The sequence below is a fragment of the Lithobates pipiens genome, unplaced genomic scaffold, assembly GCF_037356315.1.
Source record: "Lithobates pipiens isolate NorthernLeopardFrog02 unplaced genomic scaffold, aLitPip1_a1.2 Scaffold_8, whole genome shotgun sequence".
Lineage (NCBI taxonomy): Eukaryota > Metazoa > Chordata > Amphibia > Anura > Ranidae > Lithobates > Lithobates pipiens.
This window is the reverse complement of record NW_027507903.1, coordinates 243,118,576-243,138,067: the sequence shown is the minus strand read 5'-3', so window position 1 is coordinate 243,138,067 and position 19,492 is coordinate 243,118,576. Positions and strand designations below refer to the sequence as shown.

The window sequence follows — 19,492 nt, the reverse complement described above, 5'->3', positions numbered from 1 at the left end:
AAAAACGCAAATTGCAGTAAAATCACATGTGCAAAAATCAAAGCGCACAGCAAAAAGCACTGCAGAAACAGATCAAAAGCAAAAACTGCATATTGCCTTATGCTGGCCTCACGGGCCTATTTTTCAGGTGAGAATATTCCGGTGAAAAATCTTTGTACATTCGCTGAATGAAAGAATTTTGTTTGAAATTTTCACTTCATTTCTGAACAAAAACCACATACACTGTCTGAAAATTCCTTTGACCAAGAAGTTTTCTATTTCCAAATTTTCCCATCACTGTGGTTGAAAATGAATGTCAATTTGACCCACTTTTTTTTTTTTTTTAGGGCTGCAACTAAATAATCGTTAGTTGCAGCCCTAATGTGTGTGTGTGTGTGTGTGTGTGTGTGTGTATATATATATATATATATAATTATCTCTTTGGTATCTCACATAGTTAAAATATTAGTGCTAAACAAGCAGACTCATAGCAGACATGTCAAAATTGCTCTGGTCTTTAGAGGGAGTGTACAGGTGTGAAAACAAAGTGGTTAATAATGTCATGTATGTTCCATGTGCCAATAAGTTGATGCATAGTAAGTTGCATTTGTTTCTGTTTAGTCCCAAGCTGTTTAAAACTCTGGAAGTAGGCATAATTTTAAACTTTAAATTATTTTAATGGTGTAACTTTAGTGCATGCTTTTTGTTGGCTGCAGAATTTTGTTTTAAATTGTTTTTTATAGGCAATGTATTGTAATTTGTGCATTTATTTATATTGGCACTATTGTTCGCTAGATCCTGTGAAAATCGTAGTCTTGATATATATATTTTTTTTAGATAACTGTGATCATTGATGATGGGAGTTTGTTCAATATCAATAGTGGATGTCTTTGAGATGTTTGTACAATAGGAGGATTCATGCCATTCTAATTGTATCACCACACTTATGTTTCATGTTTGTAGGTTGATTTAACACTTTACCAAGAATTCAAAGTGTGGAAAGAAGAGCCTTTGATGGACAGAACAAGCACATTCTTAAAAAGAATTTATCAAGAGGATATATGTCCCTGTTTAACATTCCCCAAAAATGAGGTAATGTGGGATGTAAGCTACCAGTGCCATGACTACACAACCAGAGCCTGCAGGGTTGAATGTGAATTTGAATAAAATCTCCCATTACCTGTCCATATCTAATACAATTTGGACAATCCTGGAGTCCTGCTCTATAAAAGGGAAAATTGGTGGGTGGTGGTTCTATATATCCTCTGTGCGATAGTTAATTATTTGGCAATCAAGACAGGGAGAATCACCCATAATATCCGACCATTCGTCCTCTGCAGTACCACTTATATTTCAAGGCCATTGCTCTAGCATTTATAAATTTAATATTGTATACAGAGGAAGTAGCACCCTTTGTTTAGGCATCGTATCCTTTATTACTCAAATCTTATAGCGTACAATGTTTTTTTTTATCTTGCTCTGGGAGTCTACTGCATGACATAAATGTAATTACTGCTAAAACTCTTCCCATAACCGTTGAAATTATTTTATAGAATCCTTACACTACAGTTGCTTAAATTGTAAAATCCCTGGTTGTTTCCAGGGGTAAAATACTACTACTTTACCACCTTTTTATAAATGTAGTTAATGTACTTAACTCCTATTTTGACTAACCACTACAATACAGGGCACTTTCGCCCCCTTCCTTCCCAGCCCAATTTTCAGCTTTCATCGCTCTTGCGCTTTCAATGACAATTGCACGGTCATGCTACACTGTACCCAAATGAAATTTTTATCATTTTGTTTGCACAAATAGAGCTTTATTTTGGTGGTATTTATTCACGACCCCGTTTTTTATTTTTTGCGATATAAGCACAAAAAAAGCGGAAATTTGGGAAAAAAAACTATTTTCTTTTTTCTATTTTAAAAGAAATCCAATAAAATCAAATTTTGTCATAAATTTAAGCCAAAATGTATTCTGCTACATGTTTTTGGTAAAAAAAATTCCGTTAAGTGTATAATAATTGGTTTGTGTGATCACGGACATATGTACGCAAATGATCATGTACATGTGTGCAGGTGATCACGTACATATGTGTGCAGATAATCATTGGAACATGTGATTTTGGGGGGATATGTGTTTTTTTATTTGGGGACATGTCTTTTTATTATTTGGGGACATGTGTGTTTACACTGTGTGGTGATGTGTGTTTACACTAGACTGGTGATCAGTTAGTAAAAAGCTGTAAAAACAGCTCATACTCACTGATCATCAGCCGGCTGCAGCGATCTGCTCTCCTCTCCTCAGCGATGACTTCTGTGTGAGGAGAGGAGGAGCCGATTGCCTAGCAACCGGCTGTTTGTTTACATCACATGACGGCCGTGATTGGACACAGCCGTAAGGTGATCAGGAGGGCCAATCACAGAGCCCTCCTGCCGATCCGAGATGCGCCGTGTCCGGGTGACACGAGCACATCGGGATCGTGCCGCTGCGCGGGCACGCCCGCGAACCCCCTCCTTCTGAAGGACGTTCCTGAAGTCCTATCAGAAGCAGAGAGCTCCCACCCGGCCAATGTACATATACGGCCGGGTGGGAGCTCTCTACTTCTGATAGGACGTTCAGGAACGTTCTTCAGAAGGAGGGGGATCGCGCGCGTGCCCGCACAGCGGTGCGATCCCGATGTGCTCGTGTCACCAGGACACGGCGCATCTCGAAGTGGTTAACAATATAAACCCCTAATCCCTTACAATTCCTTCACCAGTCTTGCAACTTTGCAACTCTTGCAACAGATGAAAAATAGGGTCATCCCCCAAGGAACACCCCTTCTCTACCGCCTCTTAACAGATTCACCTCTCCCATACATATACTAATCAGCTGATACAGAGGGTAGATTCCCCTACTCCAGCCTGAAAAAGGGTTTTTTTTTGTTCTATTTTATTGAGTTTTAGTTTACAAAACCAAAAACAAAACCATGCATTAGCACTAATATATAAAACAATACAAAAGGGCACCAGGTAAGTATGAGTTAAAAACAACAATCGCTTTATTCCAAGTCCACTTACATTTAAAACTACTGTATGCAGTGCTAGTGTTGTGTCCAAATAAGCAGGCAGTAGTCTGGAGGGCAGCTAAAGGCACTAGCAAGGACCCCCACACAGGGGGTTGCACACCACACCAGCCCTGCATACAGTATACAGGAGTTTTAAATATAAGTGCACTTGGAATAATTTTTTTTAACTCCTACTTACCTGCCACCCTTTTCTATTGTTTTGTATGTCTGAGGGATTCCCAAACTCACTGAGGAGCTGCCTGTGATTGTATGTGTTCCCTTTGCCCACCAGTTATCTACTTGCCTTACAACTGCTTATCAAGTATGGATTTTACAGACTCATTATGTTCACTTCTAGATTGTAAGATCTAATGAGCAGAGCCCTCTGATTCCTCCTGTATGAATTATATTCTAACTGTACTGTCTGCCCTCATGTCATAAAGCGCTGCGCAAACTGACCTCTTAAATATGAGCTCTGGGGTCACTTCCGACCTGCAATGGTATAGTCCATCTTCCTCTGACTCCACCGATTTAAAAATGATCTTGTGGCGATCCTGAAAGCGGATCGCCCGCTGAAGAGGCTACCGGGGTTATGGTAGCTAGCTGCTACAATAACGATATCCCTCTTCAAAGGACCGACGTTTAACGACGGCCGGCGATTCGTAAGTGGTTAAGCATGGACACATTACTTGCCCCCGTGGGGGTTTTTTGGTAGCGTTTTGATACAGTCGATAACAGGAGCTTTTTTTTTTTTTACCTGGGAGTCTCACTTGTTTACCACTAAATTTAGAGCCCAAAGTGACAAATCGAAGGTACACTAGTGAAGAGGCCTACACATTTCTGAGCATGGCAGATAGTGAAGAGGAACTCATCTGTCAGATTCAGGCTCAGAATATTATCTTGTAGATGATCGCGGCTCTATGACAGCTCTGACGACAGAGTTGTGGTCCCTGTCAAGGTCAGGCGTACCAGACCCCGATCTTCTTCTGTCGTTGAGGTGCAAGAACTGCAGGTCCCTCATATGGAACAGAGAAGTACTAGTGCCACTCATCCTTCTGGTGAACTGGCAAGCACCAGTGTCCTAGTACATCCTGGTCGTAGTCAACCCAGCACTGCAGTATCACGTGGTGATGTGGCGAGTCCCATAAGTGCAGTTCAAGCTGGTGAGATGGCAAGCACAATTAGTGTCCCGCTGCCACCAAGAAGACAGACACAGGCCCGTCGTGCCCTTCCTGCTGCATTCGCCAATCCTAATTGGGAACCCACCACTTCTGCAGCACCTGTACTGCCCCCCCCCCCCCCATTAACTGGCCAACCCGGCATTCAGGTGGAAACAGTTGATTTTACAGCACTTGGTTTTTATTCGCTGTTTTTCACCGAAGATCTCTATAGATCTATTGTGGACCAAAGAAATTTGTACACTGGTCAACACATCGCCACTATTCCCCAGTCCTCCCTTGCCAGAGATTGGAAACCAATTGGGTTTATGAATTTAAGCTCTTTCTGGGCCTATCCCTCCTCCATAGGCATAACCAAAAAAAGAGTGAGTTGCGACCATATTGGTCCACTGACCCAATTCACCATATGCCCGTGTTCTCTGCCTCCATGACCAGGGCATGAAAACGAGCTGATTTTGCAGTTCATGCATTTCAACAAAAGTGGACTCTGTCATCCTCATGGAGACCCTGGATACGATCGACTCTACATAATTCAGCCCCTCGTAAACCACTTCAACGTTTTGCAGACTTGTTTACTCCCCATCAAGTTGTCTGCATTGATGAGTCCCTGATTACGTTTTCTGGCCGCTTGTCATTCAAACAGTACCTTCCCAGCAAGCGTGCCAGATACGGGGTCAAGATGTATAAGCTCTGTGACAGGGCCACAGGCTATACATGTAGTTCTATGCTTTACGTGGGCAAAGATAGTCGCATAGAGCCAACAAACTGCCCTGACTACATAGGAAGTGCTGGCAAGGTTGTGTAGGACTTGGTGTCACCCTTATTCGGAAAGGGGTGCCACTTGTACGTGGACAATTATTACATGATTGTGACACTTTTTAGTCACTTGTTTGATCATCAGATTGGAGCATGTGGCACCGTGTGATCTAATCGCCTAGCCTTTCCCCAAATGCTTGTAGATTCCTGTCTCAGGCTGGGGGAGAGAGCCTGCTTGAAGTGTAATAACTTGCTCGCTGTGAAGTGCAGGGATAATGAGAATGTTTTCATTCTTACCTCCCTTCATGCAGACACGACAGTCCAAATTACTATGGCAACTGGTGTTTTGGAGAAACCCCTCTGTGTCCATGAATATAACCTTAACATGGGAGGGGTGGACCTCAACGACCAGTTGTTGGTGCCGTACCTAGTTGCCGTAAGGCCAGACGCTGGTACAAGAAAATGTCTATTTCAGTTGGCTTTGCTGAACGCTTGTGCTATCCAGAGCTTCGGGATGGACTGTATCCTTTCTTAAATTCCAGGAAGAGATCGTCAGAGCCCTTCTGTTTCCAGACAGTGCTCCACCTCACCATCCCCAACCAAATGCAGTAAGCCTGCTGCATGAGAGGCATTTTTTATTATGTCCTCCTGAGTACCCCTACCCAATGAGCCCCCCAAAGAAGATGTGTCCGCAGCAAGCGCAGATATAGGCGTGACACCCATTGTTGTTGTTGTCCCCGCTGTCCTGACAATCCTGGTCTTTGCATTGGTGAATGTTTTTAACGCTACCATACACTAGTTGAGTATTAGCGTAGGGTACAGCACTGCACAGACTAGGCACGCTTTCACAGGGTCTCCCAAGATGCCATCGCATTTTGGGAGACCCGTACCTGGAACCGTTACAACAGTTACAAAGTGTAAAAAAAAATAAAAAAAAAATAAACACCAAAAAATGTATAAAATAAAAAAACAAAAATAGTTGTTTTATTGTGTTCTCTCACTCCAGCGCTGTCAAAGGTGATTTCACCACCACAGTTAAAAAATATATACATATATGCTGAAGCATGGGGGCAGAGGGATGGAGGAGCGATTTGCTCCTAACTTTTGCAGGCGGATGCCCCCAAACTTCGGCATATATAAATGGTGCATGTATGCCCATCATTAGAAGTGAGTGAATGAAGGGAGGTATTCTAATGGCGGGCATACCAACCGATCTTTTTTTTTTTTTTTTTTTTCCATTCACCCACAGGCTGCATGAAAAAAAATTACAATATATGCCCAACAAGGACCAGCAATGTACTGGCATGCATGCAGGTTTAGGTATCATCTTGGTATCATTCTTTTCAGCCAACCGATCTTGGTGTGGTCAGATGCTTTGAGGGCAGAGGAGAGATCTAGGGTCTAATATAACCCAATTTTTTTCAAAAAAAGAGTACCTGTCTCTACCTATTGCTATCATAGGGGATATTTACATTCCCTGAGATAACAATAAAAATGATAAAAAAAAAGGAACAAAAAAAGAAAGGAACAGTTTAAAAATAAGATAACAAAAAAAAGCAAAAACAAAAAGCACCCCTGTCCCCCCCCTGCTCTCGTGCAAAGGCGAACGCAAGCGTCATTCTGGCGTCAAATGTATACCGCAATTGCACCATGCATGTGAGGTATCATCTCAAAGGTCAGATTGAGGACAGTCATTTTAGCAGTAGACCTCAACTGTAACTCTAAAGTAGTAATCTGTAAAGGCTTTTAAAAATGTATGTAGTTTGTCGCCACTGCACGTTTGTGCGCAATTTTAAAGCATTTTGTGTTTGGTATCCATGTACTCGGCCTAAGATCATTTTTTTTATTTCATCAAACATTTGGGCAATGTAGTGTGTTTTGGTGCATTAAAACGAAAAAAATTTGTTTTTGTTTTTTCCCCCCAAAAAAATAAGTTTAAAAAATCGATGCGCAAATACTGTGTGAAAAAAAATAATGAAACACCCACCATTTTAATCTGTAGGGCCTTTGCTTTTAAAAAAAAATATATAATATTTGGGGGTTCAAAGTAATTTTCTTACAAAAAAAATAAAATATTTTTTCATGTAAACAAAAAGTGTCAGAAAGGGCTTTGTCTTCAAGTGGTTAGAAGAGTGGGTGATGTGTGACATAAGCTTCTAAATGTTGTACATAAAATGCCAGGACAGTTCAAAACCCCCTTAAATTATCCCATTTTGGAAAGTAGACACCCCAAGCTATTTGCTGAGAAGCATGTTGAGTCCATGGAATATTTTATATTGTGACACAAGTTGCGGGGAAAAAGACAAATTTTTATTTATTTTTATTGCACAAAGTTGTCACTAAATGATATATTGCTCAGACATGCCATGGGCATATGTGAAATTATACCCCAAAATACATTCTGTTGCTTCTCCTGAGTATGGGGAAACCACATATGTGAGACTTTTTGGGAGCCTAGCCGCGTACGGGATCCTGAAAACCAAGCACCGCCTTCAGGCTTTCTAAGGGTGTAAATTTTTGATTTCACTCCTCACTGCCATGGAATGCCCAGTTGGCACAACCCCCCCCCCAAATGACCCCATTTTGAAAAGTAGACACCCCAAACTATTTGAGAGGTATGGTGAGTATTTTCAGACCTCGCTTTTTGTCACAAAGTTTTGAAAATTGAAAAAAATAAAAATTTTTCTTTTTCTTTCTTCATTTTCAAAAACAAATGAGAGCTGCAAAATACTCACCATGCCTCTCAGCAAATAGCTTGAGGTGTCTACTTTCCAAAATGGGGTCATTTGGGGGGGGGGGGGGGGGTTGTGCCATCTGGGCATTTTATGGCCTTCAAAGCTGTGATAGGTAGTGAGGATTGAAATAAAAAATGTACGCCCTTAGAAATCCTGAAGGCTGTGCTTGGTTTTCGGGGGCCCCGTACGTGGCAACTTTTTGTAAATTTTAAATTTTTTTGTCATTATTCAGTCACTTGGGACAAAAAAAAAAAAAAAAATTCAATGGGCTCAACATGCCTCTTGCCAATTTCCTTGTGGTGTCTACTTTCCAAAATGGGGTAATTTGGGGGGGGGGGGGGGGGTGTACTGCCCTTCCATTTTAGCACCTCCAGAAATGAGATAAACTAAAAGCTGTGTAAATTACAGAACATGTACCCTAGTTGTAGATGCTATAACTTTTGCGCAAACCAATAAATATACTCTTATTGCCATTTTTTTTTACCAAAGACATGTGGCTGAATACATTTTGGCCTAAACGTATGACTAAAATTGAGTCCCTTGGATTTTTTTTTATAACAAAAAATAGAAAATATAATTTTTTTTTTTTATTAAATGTTCGGTGGTTTTTTTTTTCCCGTTTTATATCGCGAAAAATAGAAATCGGTCAGGCATCGAGGGAGGAGCCAAACCTATTATTGTGGGGATTCCTGCAGGGCCCAGACACTGTGACATCAGCTAACAGCGGGCCTGGGGAGGGGGCAGGAACGGCACACTGAAACTGTTGGCTGTTTCTGGGTCACATGAATGCAGAACTAAGTGCACTCCTGTGACCTAATAGAAGAAGTATGGCCAAATGGTTACAAATATTATGTTGCTTTCTATTGGTAATCAATAGAAAAATGCTTCTTTCTATATTGGTGGTCAGTGGTTAAAATACTGTTAATTGGAAACCATTGGAAAGTATGCCCCTTTACATTAGTGGCGAGAAGGCAGAATGCACCCCTTCACAGTCGGCTAAAAAGATCATTGTAGTTGCCAACCTGAAAGGACGGGGAAGAGGATCCATTTGTCCCATCCTATTGGTCTTGCAAGTAACATTGCTGCTAGAACTTTGTAAACTAACTTAGATCGTTAAAAAAAATCTGAGTGACCTCTGGAGGACCGTCCAGAATACTGTGGTTCAGAAGGGCTATTCCAATTATATTCTATAATCAAACAGTGCATGATCTTGGAACTTATGGTGGTATGTGATGCTAATGCAGTTATTTTTGTTATCCCTATTTAGTACAACATGCTTTATTTAAGACCTTTAAGACCACTACTAGCAAAATGAAACTGTTTTTTTTTCATTCCTAGCTGGCTGCAGCTGTCCTGGAAGCTGTTGAAAACAACACCTTGAGCATTGAACCTGCAGGGCTGCAGCCTGTAAGATTTGTCAAAGCCTCAGCTGTTGAATGTGGAGGACCAAAGTGAGTCTGAATTTTAATCTTTGGCAAATGATCAGTATTAGAACCTGAGTAAATAAATATTGCAACACCTGGAGCATTGTATAGTGAGGGGGGGGGGGGGGAATAATAGTATTTGATCCCCTGCTGATTTTGCACTACAAAGAAATGATCAGTCTATAATTTTAATGATAGGTTTATTTTACCAGTGAGAGGAAAACGCATTTCAATAAAGTTATAAATTGATTTGCATTTTAATAAGTGAAATAAGTATTTGACCCCTTCTCGAAACATGACTTGGTAGCAAAGTAGCGGCAAAACCCTTGTAGGTGGTCGGAGGTCAGATGTTTCTTGTAGTTAGCCACCAGGTTTGCACACATCTGTTGTGAAGTTGTCCTGTCACCTTAGCAGAAAAACCCCCCCAAAGCATGATGTTTCCACCTCCATGTTTGATGGTGGGGATGGCGTTCTTGGAGTCATAGGCATCATTCCTCCTCCTTCTCCTCCAAACATGGCAAGATGAGCTGATGTCAAAGAGCTTGATTCTGGTCTCATCTGACCACAATTTCACCCAGTTCTCCTCTGAATTATTCAGATGTTCATTAGCAAACTTCAGATGGGCTTGCACATGTGCTTTCTTGAGCAGGGGAACCTTGTGGTCGCTACAAGATTTCAGTCCTTCACAGCGTAGTGTGTTACCAATTGTTTTCTTGGGGACTATGGTCCCAGCTGCCTTGAGATCACTGACAAGATTCTCCCGTGTAGTTATGGGGAGATTCCTCACTGTTATGATCTTTGAAACTTCATGAGGTGAGATCTAGCATGGATCCCTAGACTCAGGGAGATTGACAGTAGTTATTGTGTTTCTTCCATTTGCGAATAATCACACCAACTGTTGTCACCCTCTCACCAAGCTGTTTGGTGACGGTCTTGTAGCCCATTTCAGCCTTGTGTAGGTCTAAAATCATATCCCTGACAACCTTGGACAGGTGTTTGGTCTTGGCCACAGTGGAGAGATTGGAATCTGATTGCTTCTGGGGACAGGAGTCTTTTATACAGGTAACAAGCTGAGATTAGGAGCACTCCCTTTAAGAGTACTCAGAATTTCAGCTTATCTGCATAGAAGACACCTGGGAGCCAGATATCTTGCTGGTGGGGGATTATTTCACTTATTAAAATGCAAATCAATTTATAACTTTATTGAAAAGTGTTTTCCTGGATATATTTTGTTGTTGTTCTGTCTCTGACTGTTAAAATAAACCTACCATTAAAATTATAGACTGATCGTTTCATTGTCAGTGGGCAAATGTACAAAATCAGCAGGGAATCAAATACTTTTTTCCCTTAACTGTACCTGCTTGATGCTATTCATGCAGTCAGACCAGGCATCAATAGTGATAATAGGTTACATCATCATTTAACATCCTACCTATGTGTACAAGCAATCCATTTTCTTTGCAGTGATCTTTCGGGAACAAAAGTCAGATCAACCAAAAATAATTGCGTGTACAAGTTTAAAATTGTAAATTACTATTTGCAAAGACTCTGGATTTTTACTGCTGCTACCAAAGATTTCGATAATATTTTTTGTTCAGAAACACAAATAATGCCTAGTATGCATGATCAGAAAATTGGATGAAAAATACTACTTTTTTCGAAGCAATCGTACAATAATCTGATCATTCGTACACCGCTTTCAAGAGCTCATTACGACAGCTCTTGCAAAATTATCCAAAAGGACGAACACAAAATTGTCTTCTTGACCAGCTGCCGCAGTTATCCTGCGGCAGGTCGGTTGCCCTGGGAAAACCATCGTAGCTATACGGCGGCTCCTTAGGACCCTGTAGCAGGCGTGATCCCGGAGCCGACGCGCATGGCACCCGCAGTTGCTCGTGACAGAGCAAGAACCCGGATCTGTGTTTGATACACAAATCCCGGTTCTGTCAGGAGAGAGATTGTGTGTTCCTACTAAGTGCGAACAATGATCTCTCTCCTCCTAGTCAGCCAACCCCCCACAGTTAGAAACACACACCGGGAACACAGTTAAGCCCTTGATAGCCCCCTATTCTTAACCCCTTCTCTGCCTGTGACATTTTACAGTATTCAGTGGCTATTTTTGGCTCTGATCGCTGTGTAAATATTACTTGTCTCAAAAAAGTGGCCGATGTGTCGTCGCAATGTTGCAGTCCCAATAAAAATCGCAAATCACCGCCATTACTAGTAAATATAAATTATAAAAATAAAAATGCCATAAATCTATCCTCTATTTTGTAGATGCTATATTTTTTGCACAAACCAATCAATATACACTTATGGTGATTGTGTGTTTTTTTTTTTTTTTTTTTTTTTTTTACCAAATGTATGTAGAAGAATGCATATCGGCCTAAACTGATGAAGAAATGTTTTTTTTTGGATATTTATTATAGCAAAAAGTACAACATTTTACAATTATTTTTTTTTTTTCAAAACCGCAGAAGTGATCAAATACCACCAAAAGAAAAGCTCTATTTGTGGGGAAAAAGGACATTGGTTTTGTTTGGGTACAACATTGCACAACCAAAAAAATGGCCTGGTCAGGAAGGGGGCAAATTCTTCCAGGGCTGAAGTGGTTAATCGGTAGAGTAGACCAAGACCACGCATGCTTGGAAATGAAAGAATACATTATATCACTTCTGAATGTGTATTCTGTCATACAAGAAATTTCATAACTTTAGTAACCTCTTCATTTTTGATATGAGACTAACATGCAACAAAAAACAGACTATCATTAGTTTGATATTCCCATCGTGTGTATGAGGCATAAGTAGCTGTTAAAACCATTGACAGTCAGTAAAGTGTAACTTATGGGGCTCATTCCTGGTACAAGCTAACAAATTGGCATGTATTGCTGTAGTGGATATAAATCCTGCAAAATAAATGTAGATAAAATAGTGTTACCAAGTACCTTGCTTTGAAAAAGTATTCATACCCCCTGTAATTTTCCACATTTTTGTCATGTTACAACCAAAAATGTAAATGTATTTTATTGGGATTTTATGTGCTGGACCAACACAAAGTGGCACATAATTGTGAAGTGGAAGGAAAATTATAAATGGTTTTCAATCATTTTTACAAATATCTGAAAAGTGTGGCTTGCGTTTGTATTGAGCCCCCCCGAGTCAACAACTGAGTACTTTGTAGAACCACCTTTCGCTGCAATTACAGTTGCAAGTCTTTTTTGGGTATGTCTAGATTTTGACTGGGCCATTCTAACACATGAATATGCTTTGATCTAAACAATTCCATTGTAGCTGTGACTTTGTTCAGGGTCCTTGTCCTGCTGGAAGGCTAACCTCCGCCCTAGTCTCAAGTCTTTTGCAGACTCCAACAGGTTTTCTTCTAAGATTGCCCTGTATATCCATACATCTTACCATCAACTCTGACCAGCTTCCCTGTCCCTGCTGAAGAAAAGCAACCCCACAACATGATGTTGCCACCAACATATTTCATGGTGGGGGATGGATTGTTCAGACTGATGTGCAGTGTAAGGCTTCATGTACACTGCTGCTGGTAAACGGACGTTTAAGCCCAGTTGGGTGTTTTTTTTTTTCAGCTGCCCCTGAACTCTCCTCTGTTTTATCAGTACATGTACACAGGGTCATTTATAGTCTTTTCTAGGCAGTTAAGTTTAGAAGCATTTTTTGCAAAGCAAAAAAAAAAAAATGCGTTCAGGGTAGATGTTCAGAGGCATTTGAAATGCCAAATGCCTGTAACTGCTTGTAAATGCGCTAACTTGCGTTTAGCGGCGTTACGTTTACATGTGTTTTTTTTACATTTTTTGACTGTTTGAAAAAAAAAAAAAGTAGCATATAAATGCAGCAAAATGGACGTTAAATCGTTCAAGAGAGGTTTCAAAGTGTTCCGTGTAGATTACACCTTTTTTTTCTCGCCACACAGTGTTTTGCTTTTAGGCCAAAAAGTTCATTTTTGGTCTCATCTGACCAGAGCACCTTCTTCCACATGTTTGCTGTGTCCCCCACATGGCTTCTCGCAAACGGGACTTCTTATGGCTTTCTTCTTGCCAGTCTTCCATAAAGGCCAGATTTGTGGAGTGCATGACTAATAGTTGTCCTGTGGACAGATTCTCCCACCTGAAGTGTGAATCTCTGCAGCTCCAGTGTTACCATGAGCCTCTTTGCTTCTCTGATTAATGCTCTCCTTGCCCGGCCTGTCAGTTTAGGTGGACGGCTATGTCTTGGTAGGTTTGCAGTTGTGCCATACTCTTTCCATTTTAGGATGATGGATTTAACTGTCCTCCTTGACATATTCAAAGCTTGGGATATTTTTTTAAATTCTTTATTTCTGCTGAAAACATAACAATCAAAAAGAGCAGTATAATAGCAAATTACACATTACCATACAGAGGACATAACAAACGTGTACATGTAAAGAAAGTCTCCGCCATTTAAAACCAACTGGAAAAAGAGTAACTATCCTCTGTCGGCCAAGACGTCCGTATTCCCATCTGGAATCAGGGACTCCAGAGTAAGGAGCACTTTGCGTCCCCTGTGGTCGCACTTTCAGAATATCCAGAGCAGGTGTGCTATAGGTTTCGACCTAGTGGTTGTAAGTTTTTAAGAGAAGGTAAGAAACGAGCAGATTTAGAAGGAAAGAAGAAGAAAGAAAGGTCCTAGTGGATGAAGGTAAGAGAGAGGGGGAAGAGGGACGGGGCATGGAAAAAGGGGGAGGGAGGGAGCCCCTCCCCGGCCACTCCAGCTGTAACCCTGGCTCCCCAAGCCCCAGGCATCTATGCTGTCAGCCTTGCGTACTCCCCCGAGTAGAAAAATTCGAGCCAATAATGGCATTTTTTGAGGTACTGTTCCCTGAGACCCTTATCAGTTGCCACCAGGTCTTCCAGTCTGTGAATTTTGGAGATCTGTCTCAACCAGGTCGCCACTCCCAGAGGCTTCGTCCTTTTCCAAAGGAGGGGAATACAGCTTTTCCCCGCCGTGACCGGTGTGGGCATAATCGACTTTCTGTATGTTCTGCTTGGAATATCATGGTGGTGTAGTAGAAAAAATTTGGGAGTCATGGGCAATGTCCGATCTGTGAACTTGTGTGATGCGATGGACTTCGGACCAGAAAGAGGTCAGAAGTCGGCATGACCAAAAAAATGTGTAAAAGGCTGCCCGCCTCCACTCCTCCAGCAATGGTCAGTGCACTGAGGGAACATCTTGTGCACTGACACTGGAGGTGTGGCGCGGAGGCGGGGTGTAGTACCATTGTGTGAAGAGTTTGTAGCCTGCTTCCTGATGGTTGGTACATAATGACGCCTTGTGTGTAAAGAGGATAATTCTCTCTTTGTCTCCCGTCAACTGTATGCCCAAGTCTCTCTCCCATTTGGCCATGTAAGGAGGTTTAAACTCATTTGGAGGGGCAATGAGAATTTGGTACAACAGCGAGATGGTATGCTGGATCGGCTCCTGCTCAGAGCACAGCTTCTTAAAGGATGTCAAATTTCTTAGGAATAGACTTTGGGGCGGGTTGTACTCTAATAAAATGGGCCAGTTGAAGTTTTTGCCAAAAGGATAGGCTTGCCAGGGCGGAATCCCCCATTATGTTTTCTCTAGTTACCTACTGGCCTACTACCTACCTAATGAAGTGCTGCAGTAGATATTTGTCACAGTTTTTAAGTGCTTGGAAACTGGCGTCCATCAAACCCGGTGGAAAATCTGGGTTTTCAATGAGGGGGGTGAGCGGCGAAGGTGTAGATGCGGTCCGCTACCCCATAAATTCTTTTTGGGTTAGTCGCCAGGTCTTGCCCACCGTAGGGTGCTCTGTCTGTAGGGTACTGCATTCTGGCACCATGGCAGTCCTCTCAAGTCGGCTCCTGACAGGAGCCCCTCTATCTGTACTCGCTGTTTTTGGGACCTGTGTTGACACCAATCAACAATTCTCGTCAGATGGCATGCGGTGTGGTAAAGTGAAACATCCAGAAGGGCCATCCCCCCAGTGCTTTTGGCAAGTGCATTACGGACTGGGCCAGCCGTGGTGGCTTCCCTGCTCATACAAACCTGATAAGCACATGGTTCAGGTCTTTGAGGAAGGCCTTCAGGACTCCTATTGGGAGGGCCTGTAAATGGTACAGTAACCTTGGCATGATATTCATTTTGATAATGCTGCATCACCCAAACCATGAGAGCATACCTGATTGCCATTTCTGCAGGTCTTTTTTGATGGCCTTCAGCAAGGGCGGGAAGTTAAGGGTGAATATATCAGCCAGGTCATCTGCAAAGGCCGCTATTTTTTTTGGGAGTCAAGGATTTGTTTAATCTAATACCTGAGATGTTAGGGTTGTCTCTGATCATGCGCAAGAATGGCTCCAAAGTCAGAATGAATATTAGTGGGGACAGGGGACACCCCTGCCTAGTCCCATTGGTGATGCCAAAGGGGGACGAGAGTTGGCCATTGACTTTAACCTGAGCGGAGGGCCTGGAATATATGGCCTGCACCCAACTCAGTATTCTCTGTCCAAGTCCTATGTGGTGAAGGGTCTCAAGTAGGAATGGGCAATGCACCCTATCGAATGCCTCCTCGGCGTCAGTCAAGAGTGCGAGAAGCGGATACCTTTTTGTTTTGGTGGCATAGATAAGATTAACAGCTTTAATGGTGTTATCCCGTGCCTCTCTTTAGGTGACAAAACCAACCAGGTCCGAGTGGATTAATGATGGCATCCATTCGGACAGATGCATTGACAGTACCTTGGTAAAAATCTTCAGGTCTACGTTTAGGAGGGAGATTGGTCTATAATTCTGGCACAGTTAGGGGTCCTTATCCTCCTTGGGGATTACAGAGATGTAGGCTCTCAAGGAGTCCACTGGGGGTTTAACGCCTTCCCCCGCTTCATTGTAAGCTGTTGGGATATTTTTTCTCTCCACAACTTTATCCATGACCTGTCTTGCGTGTTCCTTGGTCTTCATGATGCTGTTTGTTTACTAAGGTTTGCAAACAAACCTCTGGGGGCTTCACAGAACAGCTGTATTTATACTGAGATTAAATTTCACACAGGTGGACTCTGTTTACTAATTAGGCGACTTTGGAAGGCAATTGGTTCCGCTAGATTTTAGCTAGGAGTATCAGAGTAAAGGGGGCTGAATACAAATGCACGCCACACTTTTTTTTAGATATTTAACTAAAACCATTTATTATTGGCTTCTGAAGATGAGTTTTCAGGGATCATCTGAAGGTGGATAAAGTAGGAGAAAATCAGATTGGGGTAGAGCATTCCAGAGGATGGAAGAGGCTCTGGAGAAGTCCTGAAGGTGAGCATGGGATGAGGTGACAAGGGGGTTTGAGAGCAGGAGATCTTGGAAGGAGCGAAGAGAACGATTAGGTTGGCATTTTGAGACTAGGTTAGTGATGTAGCTGGGGGCCAGGTTGTGGATGGCTTTAAGTTGTAGTTAGTATTTTGAATTTAATTTGTTGGCTGAGTGGCAGTCAATAGAGGGATTGGCAGAAGGGTATAGCAGACGCTGAGCAGTTTGTGAGGTGGATAAGCCTGGCAGCAGCGTTCATGATGGACTGAAGTGGGGATAGCCTATGTAGAGATAAGCCAATGAGTAGGGAGTTGCAGTAGTGGAGGGGGGAGATTAGACCAGGGAGTCGATTAGAAGCTTTGCGGTGACATTGGTTAAGTAGGGGCATATCTTGGTTGCAGAGGTTGAGGCAGCAAATTTTAGATAGCGATAGGATATGGGGCCGAAAGGTTAGTTCAGAGTCAGGATTACACCTAGGACCTTGGCATGGGGGGACAAGTTGATAGTTGAGCCATTGATATTGACAGAGAAATCGGGGGAAGTGGCACCTGAGGGAGGAAATATCATGACCTCGGTTTTGGATAGGTTGAGTTTAGGGAAGTGATGTGACATCCAGGCTGATATGTCTGCTAGTAAGTTGGTGATGCGTGAGGAGACTGATGGAGGGAGCTGGGGGGTGGAGAGATAATTTGGGTGTTGTCAGCGTAGAGATGATATTGAAAGCCATTGGAGGCAATCAACTGACCCAGGGTGGTGGTGTAGATTGAGAAAAGTAGAGGTCCAAGAACAGAACCTTGGGGGGCCCCAAAAGAGAAAGCAAGAAGAGAGGAGGAAGTAGAGTTGTAAGTGACACTGAAGGAGCGGTGGGATAGGTAGGATGAGAATCAGTGAAGAGTACAGTCACATAGACCAAAGGAGTGGAGTTTGAGGAGGAGGGGGTGGTCCACTGTGTCAAAGGCAGCAGAGAGATCCAGGAGAAGTAATACAGACTAGTGTCCGCTGGTTTTAGCCATTAATAGGTCATTTGAGAGTGTAAGGGGAGCAGTTTCCTTGGAGTGTTGAGGGCGAAATCTGGAATGAAGGGGATCAAGTTTGTTCATGGTCAGATGGTCGCTTAGTCAGTTGTAGACCAGTCTTTCAAGAAGTTTGGAGGAGAAGGCGATTAAGGAGATGGGACGTAGGTTGTTAAGATTGGTGGGATCCAGTGAGGGCTTTTTAATTATGGGGGTGAATAGCGCATGTTTTAGAGAGTTTGGAAAGATGGCACAAGAGAGAGAGGTTAGAGAGTGTAGAATCAAGTCAGAGGATGAGCGTAGCATTTGCGAGGGAGCAGGATCCAGGGGGCAGGTGGTTAGATGAGCTTTAGATATAATTTTAGCAACCTCATTAATACCAGCAGGGTTGAATGAGGAAAGTAATGATTGTATCTGTGGACATGAGATGTTGCGTGTGGGAGGTTTCTGTGCATTGGAGAGCTCTTCTTGAAATGTATCAATCTTATTTTTGAAGTGATTGGCGATCTCCTGGGCAGTGAGTGAGTTAGAGGGTGGAGGCAGTGGAGGTCAGACTAGAGTTTTGAAGGTAGAGAAGAGTTGACGTAGACTGGATGAGAAGGTGTTAATGAGTGTGATAAAGTATGTCTGCTCGGCAGTGTGGAGGCAGGGATAGTATTTTAGGAGGACAGATTTATATTGTGTGAAGTCTTGTTGTAGCAGTCAGGGCCTAATTCTGCATGTAGTAAGGGGGGCCAAGCTTGTCTAGGGAGGAAGACAGTGAGCTGTTGTAGATGAAAGTGGCTATGTTGGGGCAGGACAGGGGTGAGATTTTGTCATAGAGGTAATCGGTAGCAGAGAAGGGTTGAGGTGGCGAAGGTTTCTATGTGAAACTTTTGGGCGGTTGGAGGGAGAGGAGGTGGAAGGCAAGGAGAGAGCAAAACTAATAAGGTGGTGATCAGAGAGTGGGAGGGAACTGTTGGAAAGGTTGCACGGAGTGCGCAGATAGGAGAAGACAGGGTCAAGGGTGTTGCCGTTGGAGTTAGTCACCGAGAATAATTGTGGGGATTTCAGAAGAGAGAAAGTAGGGTAGCCAGGCAGAGAAGTCATCAAGGAAGGCTGATACTGGCCCAGGGGGCTAATAGATGACAGCCATTCTTAAAGAAATGGGAGAGAATAGACACATGAAATGCACCTCAAAAGAGGAGTGACAGGGAGGTGGGTGAAGTACCTGATAGGTGCTGCATGGGGCTAGAAGTATTCCATCCACTTGGTCTGGGGTAGCGAGTCCAGAGAAGACCACGATGGGAGAGGGAAACAGGAGAAGTAGTATCTGATTCGTGAAGTCAGGGTTCAGTAATGGTAAGTAGTTTAAAGGAATTTGTGATAAAGAGGTTGTGGAGGGCAGCGAGTTTGTTGCAGACAGAGCGTGCGTTCCAAAGGGCACGGGGGGGGGGCGCTGGTTTTGGAAAGAAGAAGAATAGAGACTAAGTTCTGTGGATTGTGGCTGCTGCCAGAGGGTAAATGAGGATGGGAGCATTGGGCAGAGACAGATGATGGAGGCCTAGGGTTTGGGGATATGTCACCAGAGGTTAGGAGAAGCAGGAGGGTGAGGGAGGTAAAGTAGGAATGTGATTTATATGAAGTCGTACACCTCAGAGTACTGGAGGTTTCATCAGTATATGGATGTAGAATGAACGAGATTTGGTAGGAGCAGTAATAGGGAGAGGACAAAAGGCAGGGTGATATGTATAAGCAGAGAGGTGGAGAAATTAAGAGAGTTTGAGGAGAGAGGACACGTGTCAGAAGGAATGGTAGAGAGTGCATCTTACCGATTGGAAGGAGAGCTTAGCAGTTAGGTGCTTTCCAGTGCAGTTTGCTACGTATGTTTGCTTTGTGCAATCTCTGCAATGCAGAGATTGAAGTGTATATCACTTGTAGAAAGAATCACTTAGAGAAAGAAGCCTTAAGGATAGAAGCCCCTGCAATGTGCTCCCCCAGCAATGATGGTGTTAAGAGGTTTATGAATGTAGGCAGCAGGTATCATGCTTATCATGCTCTGAGATCTGGGTAACACAGT

General features: G+C 42.8%; 1 protein-coding gene across 2 annotated transcripts in view; it reads left to right on the top strand.

Annotated features, from left to right (window-relative positions):
• Window positions 1-19,492, top strand: part of RAB3IP (RAB3A interacting protein) — a 120,636-nt gene that overhangs the window by 86,728 nt on the left and 14,416 nt on the right. For both annotated transcript variants that reach the window (XM_077468927.1, XM_077468928.1), the window contains 2 exons: window positions 943-1,071; window positions 9,037-9,149. In XM_077468927.1, coding sequence (XP_077325053.1) covers window positions 943-1,071; window positions 9,037-9,149 — 242 coding nt within the window. The remainder of the gene's footprint in view (window positions 1-942; window positions 1,072-9,036; window positions 9,150-19,492) is intronic.